Source organism: Struthio camelus, chromosome 1 (assembly GCF_040807025.1).
Source record: "Struthio camelus isolate bStrCam1 chromosome 1, bStrCam1.hap1, whole genome shotgun sequence".
Classification (NCBI taxonomy): Eukaryota; Metazoa; Chordata; class Aves; order Struthioniformes; family Struthionidae; genus Struthio; species Struthio camelus.
This window is the reverse complement of record NC_090942.1, coordinates 65,553,582-65,575,562: the sequence shown is the minus strand read 5'-3', so window position 1 is coordinate 65,575,562 and position 21,981 is coordinate 65,553,582. Positions and strand designations below refer to the sequence as shown.

Genomic DNA, 21,981 nt, shown 5'->3' with positions numbered 1-21,981 from the left:
CGTGTTAGCAAAAGGGAAACGATCAAGGAATTTATGCTAGCAGAGATGAAGTTTTTGACTGAAAATTCCCCCCCTCCATTCATAGCCTTCATTTTCTTCCTAATTGCAGTTGATATTTTAGCTGGCACCCCTTTGGTAGCAGGAAGGACCCCGTCCTAAGAAGAACTGCAGGGTATTGCTTTCTGTGACTGCAACTGAAAGTCTGTTGCTAACAAATATTCAGCTCAAGAATAACTATCAGCTAGAAAAACAAGCCATGCAGCAGGATGTTTCAGGTGCATCTGGATATTTGACTGTCTTGTCTTGAAAAGAACAATTGCTAAATCAGGTAGAAAGAGCCAACCCAAAGATAGTTTTGATATTTAATGCCAAACCCAACAAAATAATCACTTTTTAAAGATCTGTTGTCTACATTTTAAGTAGAAGTCACTGATTAGCTAAATGTAAAAGTTTTACTTTTCTTTTTGATTTACTCTTTTGCTTTCCCTCTGCTAGCACAGTTGAAACCAGTTTTGACCCTACCTCTCTTCATTTCTTGTTATATGTTTGGGATAGCTTTTAAGCTTCTGCATTTGTTACGAATTCCCTGACTTTTGGGTATTCCACCTGGGACACCTGCAGCCTGACTCTAGCTGGGCATTCAAAACGGTGGAGAAAATGTATATCTAATTTGTCACTGTCGGCAAGAGGAAGCAAGTGAAAGAAGGATGCAGTCATATCAAGTGAGTGTTGAGCACACCAGGTTTCCTGAAGCCTGAGGGGCCGCAGCCTGGACGGCCCCAGGAGGTGAGCCGGTGAGACCTGACACGCTGGTGTTTTTCTCACGTGAGATTTCACTGCCAGCACCTTGGGGAGCGCTGATGCAGAAGACAGTAGGTGATCTGACTTTGCTCCAATCTGCCCTGTCTCCTGGGTGTTTCAGGCCTGTTAATTTAAACTTCTTGGCCCTCAGTGGCTACCCCAATGCACAGCATTTACATCCTTAGGGACAACAGAGCACTGAAAAACAGAAGGAATGTATTTCGCGTTTGATGGTTTATTTACTGGGGTGAAAGGGGGAAAAATTATTTAAATATCTCTATAATTTTCAATCAAATCACAAGACTTGTACACATTAAGTAATTCCAAAAGGGATTAATGGTTTTAGAGTACATGAAACTCCCAAAGCTCCAGCAGGAATCCCTTCTGCGATGGACAGAAAACCTCCTCATAAATAGTCAGGTTGAGATACTGGTTGTGTTTGTAATATTATTCTATACAGTGCTTCCAGTCAGAAGACATCTAGTCATTATTAGTGTTTTAAAAAGAGCTTTTCCAACACCTCATGCCTCTGAAGCCACCCACCTTCCAGTGACGCACTTTAGCCTTCATCCTGTGGTGGGGGGCAGTGAGAGGTGCCCAGCCCCACTCCTGACATAAGCAGACACATCCGCTTAAAACACACAACATGTTTTTTTTATTTGTTTAATCAGTTTACATTCCACAATTGACAGTTTACTTATTTATTTTTTAATTTTTCATGAACAAGTTGTTTAGTTAGTTACCAGACAAGATTTTATTTGATGGAAATACAGAATTCTGTGCCAATTTGGATAAAAACAAACAAACAAACAAAAAGGTAAAATAAAAGGGAAGTGGAAAGATGTAGCCAGTTTTTCGGCAAAGTCCTCTGATGCTTTCTGCGACTTTTGTCACTTCAAAGTCACATGTATTTCTCAACTTCCCGTATTAGTACCCTGATCTCAACCCTGCCACTAAAATTATCCTTCAGGGCCATGGTCCTGCAAACACCAGTGCATATTCACAAACATATGCATGTCTGCAGATTAGCACCTTGGATTAACAGAACAGTAAGTTTGGGTTTGTTTTATGTTTAAACAACTTCTGTTCATCTCTTCTGCAATAACTTACAAGAAGAAATGGAACGCACAATACATTTGAGAAGATGTAGCATTACTTGTGAAATTGGCCAACGCATTCACATCTTCCCGTAACAACTTAATGTAATAGTCATTTATTATTTTCTTGTTAGCACCGATGGCCACAGGAGCCACTTTGCTTCTTGCAACAGCACAGGAGTAAGAACCTCACAGTACCTGCTGCCCTTGATTACTTCTGATCACTGATTGTTACTGTACAAAACTAATGAAGCTTTCCTGATTGGCTAAAAAGTGCTCCACTTGCTTGAGCTACTTCATACAAACTTGACTGCATACATAATTCCTATGTCTTTGAAAATGCCAGAAAGAAAATCAGAAATGGACCCATTTTTTGATATTTAAAATATGCTAAAGTTTAATATATTTCAATGTAATTCTCAATCTAGCAAAGCATTTAGGCATATGCCTAGCTTTAAGCATGGCAATAGCATCATTAATGAGACATTCATGCTCGAAATTAGGCAAGTGCTTATGTGCTTTGGGGGAATCAAAGCTTGGTAGCAGTGCTCTGATAAAGTTAGGGTCTCCCAACTGTCCTAATCCTGGCTTTCACTTTTACAAGCACTGCAGGTTTGGACAAGTCAGCTACAGTCTGGATTTTCAAAAGTGCTGAAAAACAGAAGACTCCACCTGCAGCTAGCAGAAGTTGTGAGGGGGCAATGATGAGATTTTAGGCATCAAACCACTAAGTACCAGATCTTTTCCCAGGTTTTCAGTTTCCCATCTTTAAAATGGCTATAATACCTACCTGTCTCAGACAGGTTTGATGTGACTCATATTTCTAAAGAGAAAATATGCCAGATAAATGCAACATACCAGTGCAATTCTGTTAATGTGTCTGGGTAGTATGGCACTCTAGGTCTTTTTTAGTCCAGCTTTGATATGTGTGTACTGCATTTATAGGAAACACAAACATCTGGCCAAGAGGCATCCACATGACAAATGTTTTGTACTGGTCATACCATTTTACTTGCAAATGCCCTAGAAAAGTGCTGACATATTTCAGTTCACAGATATTTAAGTGAATTATTACGCTAAAACTCCAAAGCTGTCAATTAGAGATAGTGGTGATTGTAACTTTTATCATCACCAAAGCATGGAGAGATTATGGGAGTTGTTTCTTTCCTTCTGAGTAAAAAGATGCTCTTCCTTCAGGGATGAGAGGACCAAGAAGGGAGTCAAGGAAGAGGTACCTTCCAAAAACCTTTGGCCCATGTAATAGCACATAGTTAGGGAGAGTATTACTTGCAGCAGAAGAAATCCTAAAGAGCAAAAGTCTAGGTGAGTTGCACCTCCCATGGATGGTGTGAAGAGTACAGTGAGTCTGTTTGACCCTATGCAACATGCTAGTGTCTTCCAACAGGCACTTTTCTCCATGGCCACACATACTCTCTGTAGGACTGCGTGGTGGCACAAGCATGAGACAGCGAGGAGTCAAACCCAGAGGAGGTCAGACTGGCCTCCCAGCTCATGAGCAGCATGGTAGGAGTCTGCAAGGCTAGGCGATGCTTTAATTTTCGGCTGTGGGATGGCCCTGCATGCTGCACCCTAACTCCTGCCCATGGTCTGGGATTGCACTTGGTGTCCAAGTGTCCCTGTAGTCCCGTGGAGGGCTGTGTGTTGCTGCTCTGCGGCAGGGTCAGAGCAGTGATTACAGCTTTCATGAGAAGGTGAGACACTCATTGGAAGGGAAAGTGGAAAATGATTCAAGCAGAAAAAGACTTAGAAACTGTTACTTAGCCAGCCCCTGTCCTGCAGTAACCATGGGGCCAACGGGACACGTAGGCCCTGTCTTGGGAGGCATGGGCCCTCGCCAAAGTCAGTGCAGCAGGGAAGGACAGCGCGTGACTGGGCACATGGGGCTGTCATTAACAATGGCAGGTAAGATGGATTGGGAGAGACTCACCCCTTAGAGCCTCCCTCCCAAGTAATGTCACACGTTGACTTCATCACCTATTAAAAGGAGGTTTCCTTTGACAGGAAAACTCTGAAAAGCAGACAAAGCCCTCATGGGAACAGTGAACTCTACAGATAAAAGCACAACCCTCAAGAGTCTTATGGCCCAGGACCTTCCCCATGCCTCTTATGGAGGGAAGGAGGAAGGGTAATGATGACATTTTAGGAAAATTCTCAAAAAGTCTTAGAGAAAATAGTTCTGCATCCTTAGATCTGATTTATTCTCAAGCCCCTCCTTACTTCCCAAGTTCACTCATAAAGCCTATATTTCATTTTTCACAGACATCTTGAATATCAAAGCAGTCACATATGCAAGTGTCAGGATCGAAATGGGACTCAGGGAAAAAGTGTTTACAGGAAGCATCTCTATATTCTCACACAGAGGAGGAAAAAGGAGAAAGAGAGAGATCCGTACACGGCTGCTCAGAAAACAGAAAAAGAGAACAGGAGAGGAATATCAGGATGTAACAGTATTGTTTGGACAAGGAAGTACGAAAAAATACTTATCTCTGGAACTCAGTTATATCTGCCATTTTCTAGCAAAAGTCTTTCCCCAAGTATTGGAAAACAATATTGATTCTTTACTTTATAGGTCCTGCAAGCCATCTGAAGTCCCTCTTGCCATAACCTTAACAGTGTTTTAAAAATTAAAGTTGTTCCAAGAGATGGGTGAGGACTGTCAAGTCACTGACTTAACTTTAGCTGTGGAAAGACATAGTAGTGACCATATGGTGCCACAACAGCTGAAGTTCACTTAGCCCTGCAAAATCACAAATCAGCTTTTTTTCACTCTTCTTTCACTCCTCTGACTGTGTTTACTTTATTGACATAAAATATGGGACTATACAAGAGCTTCAAAGTTCTCATGCTGGATTAAATTGCTGGTCCTTCTAGACCAACCTGGTGTCAACATGCAATTCCACATTCTGGCTCTGAGTGAGTGTTACCATGAGACGGGGACCTATCACCAGCATTGTCAGAATAGTTTTCTAAATAATACAATCACAGTCCATTCTCTTGTTGAGTTCAAGATTCAGTTTTTCTGAGGACAACTATAATCCTAAAAATAAGAGATGAAATTGCTCTCTCTTTAATCTCCATGTAAACTGTAAAGCAGTTATTAAGAGTGAAAAAAAAAATATGGAGCTACTCAAACGGTACTTCAGAGGGGAATTTTTCAGTTCTTACTGCCAGCTAGATGACTTTTTTCAGGCCAGTTTGTGGCTCGAACAAGAAGGTAACCTTCAAATAGGTTAGCTATTCAAACTATTAGGACATAAATTCACACTAGACTGCTTCAGCAGTGCCCCAGGACTGCCAACGAAGTGTGAAGAGTTCAGGTGGACCAGATCCAGATCAAAACAGCTCTGACCAAGTGGTCTGTGGGTGGAGGCCACCATGAGTAACCCGCCTCAAATGCCATTTCTAGGGACTGGGGCAGGGAAAGGCTGTCATCAACATCTCCTTTTGCTCCAGTGCTCTTCCATAGTTAACACCTGCCTGGGGCATGCCAGGCCAGGCAGGGAGTCTGAAGCACAGTGCTGCAGTTGATGTCTGTACAGATGCTTTTCTGCACTAGGTCACTGATTCATCCCGCCAGGCTTTAGGATCTTCACCACGTTACCCAAGATAGGTGAGTGGTCCCTCTACGGAGGGAGAGGAAACTCCTGACGCTGGCTTAGATCTTAGTTTAACTTATTCGCCATCCAAAAGCAACTCTCTCTCTTCATGAGCTGTACAAGAAACCAAGGGAGATGAGCGCATTAACACAGACAGCTCAGTTAAGTACCTGAGGTTAATGGGGATGAATTCAGGTCAGAAAATCAAGGCCTTTGCGCAGTTTGACTTCATCCACACAAACATGTCACAAACATCTGCCTAGTGCCAAAGAAGAGCATCCACACAAAGAGCTTCTTAAGAAAGGATAAATGAGTCTATTTAGAGAGCTAATGCAGGATAGAAATTCTGTCATGGCTTTCTCAGTCTGTGTCTCTTAGAAAAGCCCTTAAGACCCAGTTCTGTGACTGGATATATGTGTGTGGATGTTATGTGCCACTGACTTTTGTGTGGTACCCCTCCTAGGCTGATGCAATGGCAAAATTGGGATTTTCCTGGGAAATAATAGTTTTTATTTTGTTTTGATTTAAATCTGAGATATATGAGGATTGTGAAAAAGAAGGTCCTTTGCCTGAAATTCTGTACATCAGTCTCAGGTTATTTCAGGCAACCATGAATCTATGGACATTTTTCATAAATTTACATATATATATACACATATATTTACATATATACATGTATATGTGTATCTGAGTACGGGCTAGATTTATCACTGCATTATTTCAGCTACATACAAGTATAGTGGTTGTTTTTTACAGAGAGATTGGCATGAAGCTGGAGTGACTTTGCAGTGACTCTGTTCCAATGTCTATGGAAAAGGTCCTTAAGTGGGCTGATATATAAGTACAGCCCCCTTACCTAACTCCCCTCATCACACATACGCATAAATAGGGCCAAATCTCACAGCTGTTAATGAGGCAAATTTCCCATTGAGTCCAATCACTTGTAATCAAAGGGACTTTTACTTGAGAAAGAACTGAAAGTTCAAGCCCAATTTTTAGGTACAGCTTACAGCTTTGAAAGTTGTAAAGTCTATCATCCTAGGCCTAAATGTTCTAAAATAATTTAAGTTACTGCAGAAAAATATCTTCAAAAGTCCCCAAATCTGCTATTTTATATAAGTATGGGGATTTTTTTTTTTTTTTTGCAAAAGATCAAACAACTAATACTTGAATATAAACACTTAAGTGATGGAGACTGCTGAGTAAAAATAGTAAGAGTTTAAATTAGATGTCTGTGATTGTTGTTGGTGCCCAGGAGTTATAAATAATTCAATACACTCTTACTGAATAGTCTAAGACTGCACTTTTATTTTGTTGTTCTGATTACTTGAACTTTTTTCTTATGATCTATATTGTTAATGAAAAACCTTTCATAAAAAATGCAGCCTTATGCTCTACAGTCAGATGAAAACTGTTTTTGAGATAAAATGTCACAAAAGCTTAAGCAAATTAAGAACATATATGTTTTTTAAAAAATTCTGTAGGCACCAAAGGCATTTAGTGTTTTATTCCTATTCTGTGTCTAAACAGGAATTAGATGCCTAGGATCTTTTGTGAACCTGGTCCCGGGAGACTACGTCTAACCTGATTCATGCTTTTTAGTGTCTAAATCACTTTGAAACTGGGGCAAAACCTGCAGGTCAAACGGCTTTTTGCAGACTCTCCTCTTTATCTTATCTACGTCAGAATCGCTATTGCTGTTTGGGTATTTCTGCCCAGCCAGCAATATAACAAGGCCACTTTAAAGGCAGAACTTTTACAGGGCGACTTCTGAGCTCTGTGGCCACCAGGACGGCTCAGTGCCCCTGGGATGGGGAGGCCCCTCCTGCATGGAGCAACACGAAGCGCAGGTCTTGGCACTGCCACCAGCCCACATCAGCCACCTGCAGAGGACAGAAGTAAGATAGGGCTATGTGCTGGCACGGCGCTGCCTCTCCAGACAGTGGGGTTTTTTTTACATCAGGGGATCATAAACGTTTCCACTTTGGAGCTGATATGGGCAATTTTTTCTCTTGCGACTAATGTGAAAAGCTGGCCATCTGTGTCAGCCTTTCAGTCCTGGAGAAACACTTTGTAACAGCTGGTTGCAAGAAGCTCTGCAAGCACCTGTGAATACCAAGATTGTCCTTCTGATGGGCTTTCCGTTAGCCTTATGCGCTCAGAAAGTGACTCCCATTTGTATCACACGAGCAGTTAGTACCAGGGTCTGTGGCACTAGAAGGTAGTAAGGACCTGTGACGCGACTGCATTTTTAGAGGTAGAATTGATAGCTCAGGCCCGACTGGATGCAAAAGTAGTTATGTAGAAACCCTGTATTTAAGAGCACGGACAGTCAGCTCTGGAGAGTCTTGCTGCGGCGGCTCGAGATGTTACTGCCCTGAGCTCTTCACCCCCCTCCCTTTTTGCTGGATGTATCTGCCAAAGGCAGGATAGGCAGAAAGAAACACATACCTGTGTCTCACCTGCTTCCTTCCCCTGCATCTCTGGGATGAAGTTAGGAGTAATATGTCCAATACTGGCAACTCTTTCATAAGTGTCCAAATAGATTTTAGTGGGGAATACCCAATTCATCCCAGCTACGTCATGCTTCCCCACTTCCCTTCAGCAGACAGTTTGCATGTGATCAGCACAGCATACGTGTCAACCTAGCATGGACACAGATGGCATCTGAATTGCATCACAACTCCTGAGTTAAGTATAAAAGAATAGAAAACAAACTATTATGCTGCATCCTGCCATGTAGCTTCTCTCTTTATAATACACATATTTACAGGATATTAGCACCCACACCACATGGGAGGGCTGTGTGTGTGTGTGTGTCTAAGGAAGGAGGGGAGTGAGGGTGTTGATGGATATAAACCCTGCACATGAAAACTTTTGAAGCTGTTTTCTGCCACTCTGCAGGAGTGTTCATCAGTAAAAGAAAAATATAAAAATATAGTCCTGTATACAGATGCTGATGCTGTGGGCAACATTGGATTGTCCTCACATAACTCTACCAATGCCCATCAGTGCTGACATATAGCAACCGCTGCTGGTTTTTTTTCACTCCTCCATCTTCCCCTGGAGATAACCTATCTGTGTCTCAGTTATTTTCATTCCAAGTCTTTCCTGAGCAAGGAAGGACAATTGATCTGCACTTCTGGAGTGCTTTACTAAAGGTGACCAGCATTTCATTTCCCTCTTGTGGCCTATATCAAGGCAGTCGTCTAGGCTCTTTCTCCAAGTTAAATCCCAAAGACGTGCAAGGCATACTGCAATTAAACTGACAGCATCATATCAGGCTCCAGTTTTCCCACTGATATAAACAGGAAGCTTGTCAAAGCCCATGGGCACCAGGGGTAGGTTGCTTTTTTTATAAAGGGTTGCAATCTATAGCTATGGCTCTGAAGAAGGCTGGAGGATTGGGTATTAGCGATTATTGGCGGCGGTGGGGCAGACAGGATGGAAACCATAGATCAGAAAAGAAAAACAGTTACAATGACATCTGATGACTATCTCTTTTTAGAACTAAACATTAGATGTCCCGAAAACTTGAGTATGCATGAGCACATGAGTATTTTCAGTTCTAACCAGGACAGCAAGAAACGATGTTTGCTGAGGCACCTGTTCCAAAACTCACCAGAGCCAAGTGTAAGCTTTCTATGGACTTCAGCAGAATTTGGATCAGGCACATTATCTTCCTGGCTGTTACCGGAAACCACGGGGCTGGAAGTTTTGAGCTAAGACCTGTTTTTATGAGCTTTCCAGCTCAGACTGGCAGAATCAAGAGCTTACGTCTGGAGTCTGCAATCAAACTCTGGGCTTGTTTGAAACTCAGCTCCTGACCTTGGAGATTTATCCATCGCTAATCTTTACATGCTGTTTGTGCTTCATGCACAGTTTTTACTCTTTGTCTCTCACTGGTGCCTGGCAATCGTTCAGAGCTGTCTCAGTTTTTCACCTTGAGTCTTTTCTCGCTGACTGGATGAGCACTCTTTCTGCATGCAAACAGCATGGGCCATGAAAGAGTGCAAAATCTAGGGAGAAGGAAGTCTAGCAATGGTAGACAGCGTGGGTTTGTGTGAATGTGCCTGAGCACTCTTGTAGCCCTTCTAGGCCTAGGTAGAGTCACACAGAAGAAAGAGCTCAAATAATGTATGTCTTTATTTAAGCTATACTTGGTAACATGTTATTTCCTCTCCCTTTCACTCCTGGCAGTCAGCTTGGCACTCAAGAATTAAGGACAGATTACAGTTATTTTCTTCTGAGCTCTGCTTATCAGTGGGGCTCCAGGGATGAGCCAGATTCAGAGGTGCTGCATGTTAGATAAATGGACAGCCAGGGAGATGCTGTCTTCCAGTAATGCCTGGGATATGTAAGATATCCCCTGCATATCAGTCCTCTCCCTCACCAACATTGTTTTATTCACCACCCAATGAACCACATAGCTAACATGCCATAGTTAAAAGTGGTCCCAAATGACTCGCACCTACAGAAAAGCAGAATACCTGCGCTTTCATGACTCTCTCCTGGGAGGATGAGGGTCCTCTGTTTACAGGACTGTGAGGTTTTTCTTCCTTTCGTTTGTTACTGCTGTTGGAATAATATTCAAAAAAAAAAAGTAATTTTTCAAAAGCAATATTTCAAAGAAATTGCTCTGGTCACTGGTGGTTTGTGATCCACTTGTGAATGTCCCTGGGGCAAAGTGAAAAAAAAACACCCCTAGAAATACAACTTGAGGGACTATACTATTTAGATCAGGGTAGATCAGTTGTGTGTTCGCAGAGAGGGAGAAGAGAGAGATGGTATATACAGGTGGCCAGAATGAGTCAGGAATGTTAACACACTAACAGCTTTATCTTGAAGAAAGTGGCATATACAGTACATAAGATACAGAGCACATGGATTCCTGCCATGTAGCCCCCTCACATATACAACACCCCTGGCAGGGATGGACAGCAGAACCCCCTTGCAGCTAACTCACTGTAGTCACAACAACTTTACTATACAGTAACCGGAGATTCACTACAAATAAAACTTCAGCCTGCACTTTGCAGTGCATTGAGCCAATTCAGCCTGCTTCACTGGGACTGGCATTTCATGAGGTCTGCGTTCACCGCAGGCGGGTTCCTCTGCAGGTCGCTGAAACATAGAAATGTGCTGTCTCAAGGACGCGACGTGAAAGGCCACGTGTGCAAGGATGCCGGGTAAATACAAACTCCGGCATTGTCAGCCCTCCGGAGCCAGAGTCTGGACGCCCATGAATACATCAGGCTAGGACAAGAGCGTCGCATTATCTACGCAGATAGGGTAGGAAAAGAAGAACGGGGGACCGACTCTGCAGGAAGCTGAATGTTATCCAGCAAAGCACATTCTTAACTTTAAGCATATGAATAGTCTACTGAGGTTCACGGGATTAGTCACATGCTCGAAGTAAAGCACACGCTTAAACACTTCACCAGATCAGATCTGAGGGAAAGGGTCAAGCCCCTTAGCGCTGGGATCACAGCTAACAAATTTCTAACTACTGCTCAAACTAGAAACCAGACGCTAGTCAAAAAGCTTGAATCTGTATTCAGAAACATTTTTCAAAGATTCCCAAAAATAATGCAGAAATGCAAAACTAGATGGGATTCAGCTTTGACTCAGGATAGACTGAGACACTAGGCATCACAAATTTAGATCTGGATGCATTTTGAATCTACCCTGTTGTAAAGATCAGTCTGAGGTAACAGAAAGCATGGCGGGGGTCTGAGCCCACTTTGTAAATAATGCCGCTCTCTTGGGCTCCTTCCGGCTCTGCAAGCGGGACAGGGGAGCATTTGGAATATTCCCGGGGGATGCTGCATGTATTTCAGGGGAAGATGAGAGAACTTGTGTTTTGACAAATGGTTCCTTTGGGGAGCTGGTTTGACATTGAGAATACATTATCATCTGCTACTTTAAATGCTTACCTCCATAGCTTTTAACATGCTTCAGACCCACTCATGTCCCACACCTAGAACAGGCTTTGGAGAGCATATACTATAGCGAACAGAAAATCACAGAACTGAGCTAAAGAGCCAGAGTTAACACTTCTCTGTTGTAAAGAAAAATGAATGTAATCCCCTTCCACCATCACCACACACAAACACACAAGCTCATATACAACTTGCAAACCAACATCTTCAGAGAATAGTTCATCAAGGCAGAACTATTCTCATGCCAGCTGCAGAAAGAAAAGACTTAAGAGTGCGTGAAACAGCAAAATGACTTCCATTTAAATCTTACTGCCATACCTATTCCAAAACTACATCTGTAAAAAAATATACCCCATGAGTTGCCATAGATCACACAAGACTGTACTTTGTCACAGGAGCTGTCATATTGCTTTCCGTGCCACAAGATCTGATGGTGGACTCCAGCTGGATACCTCTGTGCCCTTTAGTTTACCCAGATCACTTCAGATATAAGTATTCATGTGAAACATCTTTCCTATCATGCTCAAAACTGCGGAGGAAGAAGAAAGTCTGTGTTCAAAGATGTTTCAATGAAACAACTGTCATTTTCTGAAGACTTAATATCTTCATGAGAAGTTGTTTTTTCTCAAAAGTGTTCATACTTTGAAAAATTTCAGTAAATTTTTTTAAAGATTTTTTTTCATTTTTTAGCTATTAGTTTACTGCGTTCAGCTTTCATTTAGCTTTCCAAGAACTGTTCTTATTTTAATTTCCTTCTTCTGACCAATGGCAACTCATCAGCGTCCTTTCCTGGTAGGCACTTGCACATTCAAACAAAAAAAGTTTCAAAGCTTTTCAGAACAACCGTATTTGAAAACTTTGCCAAAAAAACCCCCAAAAAACAAAAACAAAAAAGAGGGAGAGAGAGAAACCAATCTACTTAAAAAGGAAGCATCTTCGAAAGGCTTGAATTTTCAACATGAATAAATAAATACTTTCTCCAGTCAGATCTAATGGAGAATGGACTTAAAAAACTTCAGTTGCCAGGGGTGGCATTTCAGTGGCAACACACTGACTTGGCAGCTGGCATTGGCATGTCTGGGGAATCTGTAAACCAGCCAAAGGAAAAGCCAAGTAGTTGAGCAAGAATAAAAGAAAACCAGATTACCCTTCTCTGAAATGCCCCCTAGAATCTTTATTTCTTTGAGTAGAATTAATAAAGCAACATCATCACACAAGGTGTAATGGGGAGGGGAAGTGCAGAGCTGGAAGGTGAAGTGGCTGCCTATGCAATTGCATTGCGTAACAAGTATTTGCTGGTTTTTTTTTTTTTTTTAACTAGGGCAAAATACTGTTTCTCACCAGCTGTGTAAATGGCATGACCTGGAGATTAATGCTTTCATTTCTGTGCAGCAGATACTACCTCAATGGTTTTCCTCCTCTCCCAGTCAGTTTTGTGTATATGAAGACTTTTATTGGCTATTGAAGAGTGCTGGTATGGGAGCTATTGTGTGTAAGAAACGATTGCTGCAACTATCCCTGAATTAATAGCACATTAGGTTTGGTTTGGGCTTTTTTTTTTTTCCCATGTCTCCCTTTGCCTGTACTGCTGTCAGTGGTACAATTGCTCCTGCACATGGCTGTTCAGTAGTCACCTCCTCAGACCCACTTTGGTTGCACCCTTGGCACTTTCTCCCCACCTTCTCCTGAGCCACAGTTCCCCTGTAAGGAACTGCTGCCATAAGAGGTGAGATGCTTTGCTTCCCTTAATGCCTTTCACCCCCCTGCAAAGACATAGCTGTTCTGGAACTTATGAACCTGAACAATGGGAAGAGCAGAGTTCAAAAAAATAAGAAAAGAAAAGGAGATAATGGGAAGAGGAGTAGCAGGGAGAAGAGAAAGACAAAAAAAGAGAGAGAGAGTCTCATTGGCAGAGTCACAACTATATCATACAACACTTGAGCTCATGGAAAATGCTTCTCCGTTCCCTGCACCTGACCTTTTCTTTTCCATGTGTACAGACAGTTCTCCCAGATGAAGAGTGGAGAAGTCCAATGAACTGGGGCAGTTTCCAAAGATAAGATGTGGGAAGGTCTTATTGGGCATACACAAACACAACATGAGGCATCTCTTATTTCTCCCTTACATTGATGAGCTCCCCTTTTCTCCTCAGCAACGGCTTTTGCCCAGTTGTTTTAAATATCCAAAATGGAACCTCAATCAAATCCCACTCCAATAAACACTCAGGAAGAACAACTGCCAAGGCTCCCCCCACCTCCCTTCTCCTTGGTTGATCTTCCCTTGGATCCACCATCGTGAACTCTCAGATGCTCCATGAATATAAAAATTATTCCAGAAATCCACCAAAGGAGACATGCTGGCTCAGAACTGACAGTTTTCCTCACGCTTCTGCAGTTGTGGTGCTTCAGTCTTGGGCCACAAACACAGCATGGATGGTTTAGTGGACAATCACATTGCAATGTTTTAAATTTTTCTTTTTGTTAAAAAAAAAGAAAAGAAAAAAAGAAGAGGGAAAAAGAGTTATACATACATGTATCACAGCATTTTCAAAAGGCCTTCTACTGCTTTTACATTAGCAGTTCAGCCTCAGTTGTAAGCCTGGATGTAAGGCAGCTGGAAGATTAAAACCACGTTGTCGAAGAGTCCACTGAGATATCCTCATGGGTTTAATGCTGTTGTTGTTTTCTTTTTTACTCCATTAGATCCTTTTCCTATTTTCATTTGTTTGCTTCTTCTACAGTTTGGCAAGTAAAGAGAAAATGCTTTTTTCTTTTTCCCCACATGTTCTGTCCATTTAAGCAAGAAAAAAAAATCAACAGCAGGTCAGGCTTTTCTCATTTTGTTTTAAGAAAGAAAAAGAAAGTGGGTGGGTTTATGACAATGGCCTCGAGGAGGTACATTCTAGAGGTGGCTCAAATGCTCGATTTGTTTCTTTGCTTGCTCTTTGCATTTTCCTTTCTGGCTGCAGTGGACCGGCTTTTTGTCCCACCCCACCCTCCATGTCCTGTATAGATTCTGGTTCCAGATCCCCCACATGAACCCCCTTTTTCCCTTCCCATGTGGCAGTAGATAGGTGCAACGGTAAGTTCATTTGACCTTTAAATTATGATGCTGAAGTTATGAGTTGGATGGAAGAGCCATGTGAGAGAAAAGCTTTCCCATCTCTATGAGAAAGAACGAAGCAACAGAGTCCGGTGGAGATGTGAGTGCCACATGGACTCAGCTCTACCTTGGCACTGGCATTAATTTGAGATTATATATATATATATATATAATTATATATACATATATATGCATGTATAGGTATACATAGACATATATATATATATATATGTATGTATTTGTTTGTTTGCTATTTGTTTTAGCACACTGTCCCATTCTCAGGTCTAGATTTGGGGCAGTTGGTCCTGGGGACAGGCTGGACAGAAGGGGCCAGAGTGCAGAAGAAGCCAGAGATAAGAGTGAGGCCCAGGCCCCCCCATGCACAAAACATGGACCAGCCATAGCCATGGCTGATGTCGTCAGGAAGTCCGTACAGGTAGCGGGGGTAGCGGGAGAGCTCGAAGTTGATTCCAGCCACGCACGTGCACAGTGAAATGATGCAGAAGGTTCCTGGAGAAGAACGGGAAAGGGGGAAGGAGGGAGGAGAAAAAGAAAGAAAAGTTAGAAAGATAGAAATATTGCTCTCCAGGTCGTGTGAAAACAGCTGGTACAATCGGTAAGGAAATACCTAAAGGAAGATGGTCATATAGAAAGTGGCTTGGTCTAGCTGAGGGGAAAGAACTGAGTGCCACCAGCGATCTGATCCTGAATAGAGCTATGTGGAGGAACTTCAACAGGACCACTTTTGGCATTATGAGCACTTCCTTGGGAATCAGAATGCTTCATGAAACCACTGGTTTTGCTGGAACTTTGTTTTAGACAAACATGGAAAGAAATGTCATGTTTCAACATTTTTTGGCAAAATATTTCACTTTCATTTAATTTCAGTTTTTCAGTGATGCATTGCATAGCAGAAAATATTACAAAATACTTGACATATTCTGGTTTTGTTGAAACATACATTTCAAATGATTTCATTTTTTTTTCAGGCTTTTCTTACACCAAAAAAGAAAATTTTTCAATATACCCCTCCTTTCTAAATACCAATGTCAAAATCTTAAAATCTCTCACAAAACTCAAATTCTACCCTCTGCATAAGTCTAGTCCTAACCCAGATGCCCTCTTCAGTATTGCGGAAATCTCCAAAATATCCTATTTCTGTTTTCCACCTCTGCAGAAATACTTCATTTCTTCCTGAGGACACTGTGAGGACAAGCTTCATAACTCTGCTCACTGGCGTTATGGAAAGTCACAAGTACCAGATGAGGCTGAACCTTAGTCAGCCTGGATGAGTCAAATTTTGATCTCTTGCACCCAGCTTCACTAAATTTAAACTTGGAGCTCCTGAAGTTTCACAGTTGCCACTTATACACCAAATAATAGACAGTTACAGACTACGCGCCTGTCTCAAGAGGTAAAAACTAAAATCAACAGAAAGTTGATGGCCTGTTTTCCTCTCTAATCCCTCCCTACCTGGGCCTCCCTAAATTGTCCAAAACGTCTAGGTATCTCCTAGGCTTCCTGGCTCTGTCGTTCAAATTGCACAATCCTCCAAAGCAGTTACAGCCATCCTGTGTTTAGTATTGAGCTCTTTTCTTCTGATACCTTTGCCTCCTTCTGCCCCTTCTTGTCCTTGCTCCTGCTTCTTGCCTGCACCTCTTTTTCTTTTGTTTCTCTGCTGCTTTGCTCTTTTTTGTTGTGGTTGAATTGAAGAATGGTTTTATGCAATCTGCCATGAAGACACGGATAAGATCGTGTGGCAAATTTTCCTGGAGTTAGGCTCAGAATCTGGGGGTGTTTGGAGAAACATACATTTGGTCCAGAAATGTGTGGACTTCCCACTCTACCCACCTCCTTTGTTTAGCAGACACATCATAAAAAAATGGGATATCCATGCGAATCTCTATCAGAGACCTGCTGTGAGACCACCACCAAACTATTCTCTCTGTTTCTCCTCTGACCACTGTCCTCCCTGTCTAGTTGGACTGTCATTTCTCTTCCTATGTGTCTCTAGAGTGCCACCTGCAGATATTCTCTATTGTAAAGGATAGGGAATATGGGAACTCTGGATGCCTCCCCTAATGCTACATATAGTTCCACATGGCCCAGGCAATAAATACTCGTATTATGATAATGCCCCAGGATACCAGTCAGGACCAGAGAGCTGCTGCAGTAGGCACTATAGCTATATGAATAAAGACTGCCCAGACCAGCACTCAATTAGTCTATAATCAATGCTCTAGACTTTTGAAACTGCCCTGTGAGATCCAGGGCTCTGGATCTGTCTTCAGAGAAGTCCTACACCACTTCAAAGGAATGGATGGCCACCCTCCCACAGTCCCGTACTCAGAAATCAGGCTCTTTGATTAGAAATCACAATCCCCCTTCTCTGTTTTACTCTGTCATTTAGGTTATCCAGTAACATGAAGCTGTCTAGCAAAAAGGTAATTGTTCCTGTGTGACATGTCAATAGGACTTAGTACATTGTGAGACTGGGAGAAAAGGATCCATCAGATCCACTGTGCTCTTAACCAAGCTTCACGGCTTGCTTCAAAGGGCTGTGGTTAGAAAATGACGTGAAAAGCCTTTCTTTGCTAGTGTGAACGTGATAATTTCAACTCTCAGAGAAACATAAAATTGTTAAGAGAGGTGGGTGGGAAAATCTGTGCGGCCAGACAGAAGCTGCATTTGCTAAGTACAAAAGAGAAGGAAATAACTTAATGCTTTCTTGCTTTGTCTTCGCTATTTTGATTCTAAGCTCTTCAATGCAAGGAGTGTTGCTTGCTCCTTCTGTTCGTACAGTGCCAGTACACTGGCACTCCACCTTGCTGGGGGTATTCTGCCCCATAACAAGTGAACAATAATGAAGACTGAAAAAGAAAACAACAATAGAGACTAAAGTGAATCACAAGGGTGAAACTTCTTTAAAAAAAGGCTGCTCCTGTCCTGCCGCTTAGCTGGAGAATGTGCTAATCCAAGGATGATAAATACTGACAGTCATGGATAACATTAGAGGAGACATAGCACGGATCCTGGCCGCTTCACCCCGCTGGGCTTCTGCAGGATAACTCATACTGCATCATGGGCACAGGTTTATCACCCTCCTTAGTACTATATATTATAGATACCAAAATACCATTTTATGACACCTAGAGGAATCTTTATGGCCATTACATGAATCCCATGTGCTGTTTGTACTTAACCAAGCAAGGAAGTTCCCACTTGCAGTTAATCTGGCCTCTCACCATGACGGTTACCGATAAAAACTGAATACTGTTACCACCTTATGACTATCTGGTAACTTTTCCTAATGAACTGGCAATTGTAACACAAAAGATCTTTCTGCCAAATGGTACAATTGTTGGCCATCATAGCAAAAGAGCTGTGGGTACAATGGGCCCAGAGACTGAACTAGCCATTGGAAATACAGCCTCTCCTCGTCCGGGTAAGACACTTAGCTGGGATGGCATGAGGAAGGATGGTGGTGCTCTTGCCCACGACACAGCCAGCACTGTGGACATGGCACTTCCGGGGCCCCAGGATTGTAGCATACTCTGAATATCCCCAATCCTGAGATTCTTTTTCTCCAGAAAAAGAACTGAACCATCAAAAATTTTCCAGGTAGGTTCTCGCAGTCAGTGATGTACTCCTATTACATGTGTACTGGTGAGCCAGATTCCTGGGCAGCAGCAGCAATATAAACTTTTAACTGCTTGTCAAAAGCGCATTCCCTAGCCCTGTCCTAACCAGCCAGCCGGACCTGAACACAGTACCTGGTGGGCTGAGGCTTGACGCTTGCTCCTTGGGATTGGCACACACAAGATGAATGACAGGCAGCAATAAGAGCTCACTGGGGATGTGCTGGTATGCGAGCTGGACTGGACAAGGGAAATAAAGATCATCTCCTCCAGCACTCGGAGAGAGCAAAATACACTAAGTTCTTTGTGATGGGATTTGTGCTGTCCTCCTAAGTGAAACAGTAATGAATGAATGAATGAGACAAAGCAACAGGGCTGTTTTTGACAAAAGAAATTCATGTGTTGTTGCAAAATGCTTCAGTCAGGTGAGAGACACAATTCCATGTAAGGCTGTGCCTGCAGCACAGAAACTGCAGTATGACGTACGGTCAAACCTCTATCTTGACCCCCAACAGACAGCAGCCCTTCCCGGGGAGAAGGGCTGGGGATTTTCAAGCCTATCTGGTCTTGAAAATTTCTGTCTTGCCAAAGGATTGATGATCAACAACAGTTAGAGCACATGAGCTATTAAATATCTCCGGGTTCTTTTATGCTTGTTATATGTTATGGAAGAAGAAAATTAAACATTGTACTAAACATATCTTCCATTTGGACTGGAAGTTTGCTAGGGCAGAGATGGTCTTTCTTGCTATATACAATGTCTATAACATTGGCATCCTTTAATCTCAGTCCTTTAGCTGCCCCAGTGCTACAGATGACAAATATGAGCTATATCACCTTGTACCCTAGGATAAGGCTACGCAGAGGATGCTCAGGCTAGTAGCAGCTATGGAGAAGAGCCTCTGGTGAGCTGAGCTCATGCCTCAGGAGTTCACGTAGGCCTCCCCCATTTCGGAGGCTAGACAGAGCAGCAGCAGGGCTCTGACTTACTGGCAGCTGGATGTAGCTGGGGTGGGCAGAGCCGTTCCTGTCGCAGGGACTGACCCCTGCCCTTCAGCCAGGGCGAGTCAAAACGCTGGGCTGCTTGCGGACCACCACTCCTGCCCTCCTTGCTGCAGGGGCAGCCATGCAGAGGGGGACAGCTGGGAAAGGTAACATCGTCACTGGTCAAGGCTTAAATCAGCATGGATTATGAGCAAGAGCCCTTTGCTATAGCTATTTTTATGCCTGACTGTATCTTTTTTTTTTTTGGTAATCATCCCTTTCCTCTCTGATCAGCCTGGCTAGAAAGCCTCTGTTCGCAGCTTGTCAGGCCTCCCCTCCGGGGCAGAACAGAAGTGTCCGGAAATGAATTGGTTATGCTGAACTGATTTAAATACGAGCAGACCCAGACCATGCATAAGGAATTTTTTTTTGTGTTTTGCCTCAATCTTGTGCCCCCATGAGCCATTTCAGACGCCAGGCCCTTCGCCCCCAACCCAGCTTCTGGAGCAATGCAGCCTGAGGTATTTCGCAGGCTCCGCGGGGTTTTGCGAGACAAGAACGACTACCTTTCTTCAATACCCTGCGAGTGAAGGTCTGCCTTCCTCCATGTCTCTCTCCATGCTGGTGAGCACGCCGTTGGTCTTAACCGCGTCCCTGTGGGACGGGACGCACTTTGCAGCCCCCAGCACAGCTCCTTCCTCAGCCCGGGGAGCGGGAGCTGGGCGCAAAGCCCCTGGTGGTGCTGGCACACGAGCAGATCCCTCCCGCAGGAACGGCATCCAAACATCCCCATCCCTCATGTTAGCGGCGGAGGCGTCGGACTGTGCAGTCGCGTTCACCCTTCCAGTGGGCAGCTGCCTTCCTCTCCATCACAATATGGCCAGAAGAGCTCTTTAAACCATGGGTGAAGGCGATTTTGGCTAACTGCTTTTCTGGGCGTGGAAGTGTCCTAGGTCACTCAGGTGGTTGGCCATTGCATCATGTGTTGGGGGACAAGAATGTCTTAAATCACCAGAGCACAATTTATAGGATTCCCCCTGACTACCCCTTCAGGGAGAGGAAGAAAAGAAAAAGTACTGTTCAGTGGATTGCCTCAGCTTAAAGAGATGCCATCAACTTGAAGTCAAGGGAAATCCAAAGAACCAGAAATTAAAATGTTCCTGGCACTAAGCCTACCTCTGAGACCCCTGGCTCTGTGGCAGTACAAGTCATTTTTCTTGTTATTTAGAAAACATTTATTTCACGTCTGATGGAAAGACACATATTATCTCCCTTTTCCCAACAACAGGCAGAAATGACTCATGACCTAACTGTGCTGTCAGATGTACAAAGTAAACAAACCAAAAAAACCAATTTGTTTGCCCTTCTGTTTTTTGCAGAGACAGAAACGTCAAGTATTACATATAAGCCCTAGTAGATAAAAAGAGAAACACGAAAGTATGGATTTTAAGATGTCCTCTGAAACCAAGCAGTTCTCAAATAAATGTAAGCCTCTTCCTTTTAAAGTATTTCTATTGGCTGCCATTGATGGCAATTTGTGGCTACTAATTTCTGTGGAAGGTATGCTATTTATTTAATTAACATCACTTTTTTATTATATGGTTGTAGAAAAAAAAAAAACTTATCACAAGTGAAGCAACATTATTTTCAGTTTCTCTCTGCCCTACCAGCTTTTATTGTTTTCAAGGTACATCAAACAAACAAATAAAATGAGGTCTGATCCTAAAGTGGAGAGCATACCATTAGCTATTTAAATTATATCATAATCGTATGAAATTATTACAGAACAAACCAAATTATTTCCCAACTCAGTGATGACAAAAGCTTTTTGGATGGAGCAGCTTTGCAGTAAACTCCTCCTGTGCATGGATTAAATGCCTCAGCAGCACACGGCTCTTGAGAACACATTATTGCTCTGTGCATACATGCACAGAATATAAATTATGGCTTAATTATATACCATTACAGTAGCAACAGCTTGCAGCATCACCGATAGGTTGCAGAATAGCAAGGGAGATTTGCCCTTTTAAAAAAGCAGAGATGGAAAGAGTCTGACTGGGTGATGGAGATTCTGTGCTGTGTCCCGGTGAGACCATAAGCCTACCTAGGCTGGAATTTAACACATTTCTTTTTGATTCTAAGAACTAGAGTAAACTGCAGGGTCTATAGCCATGCTATGATATTGCATTACAGCCACTGTCAGAATGCTGTTTGCATTTGGCCTCCTATCCCAAAATGCACCCATGCCATCCACACCACCCCAGAGCCGGACACCCTGCTCTGTACTGCTTCAGCAATGATGACTGCCTACTGAATTCCAGCTGCACAAGCTGTAACACATTATGGCATCAGAGGACCAAGTATCCCCTCACAACCACAAATACTTAACGGCAAGATCCTTAGGCTCATGTAAATCAGCATAATACATGCAACAATACTACAGCAGTTTCGGGGTGATCTTCACAATTGGCAGCCACAGGGTATGTTGCACATTACAGCACCCTCCAGATCTGCACATGGTGGCATTTCTGTTACCATATTCCACGGTGCATGGGACCGCCTCAGGAGCGGAGGCCTCTGCTACGTACCACCGCAGCCAGTGAGCACCTGCTGGGAGCAAGGACTCTCTGGAGTTATGAGCTGGCACACAAGGGAAAGGCAGCACTATTTATAAGCTAAAGGTAAGCTGTATTTTGGTAAAACAGGCTACAGAGAAAACAGGACTGAAGCCTGAGTTAAATAATCCTCTCATTCCTTTAGCAATGGCGCTTCCTAGGACCCACTCAAAATAACCTAACAA

At 42.9% G+C, this 21,981-nt stretch overlaps 1 protein-coding gene across 2 annotated transcripts in view; it reads right to left on the bottom strand.

Annotated features, from left to right (window-relative positions):
• Positions 1-1,433: 1,433 nt before the first annotated feature.
• TMEM178B (transmembrane protein 178B) overlaps positions 1,434-21,981 on the bottom strand; it is a 238,046-nt gene continuing 217,498 nt past the window's right edge. For both annotated transcript variants that reach the window (XM_068945577.1, XM_068945587.1), the window contains exon 5: positions 1,434-15,069. In XM_068945577.1, coding sequence (XP_068801678.1) covers positions 14,819-15,069 — 251 coding nt within the window. In that variant the 3' untranslated portion in view covers positions 1,434-14,818. The remainder of the gene's footprint in view (positions 15,070-21,981) is intronic.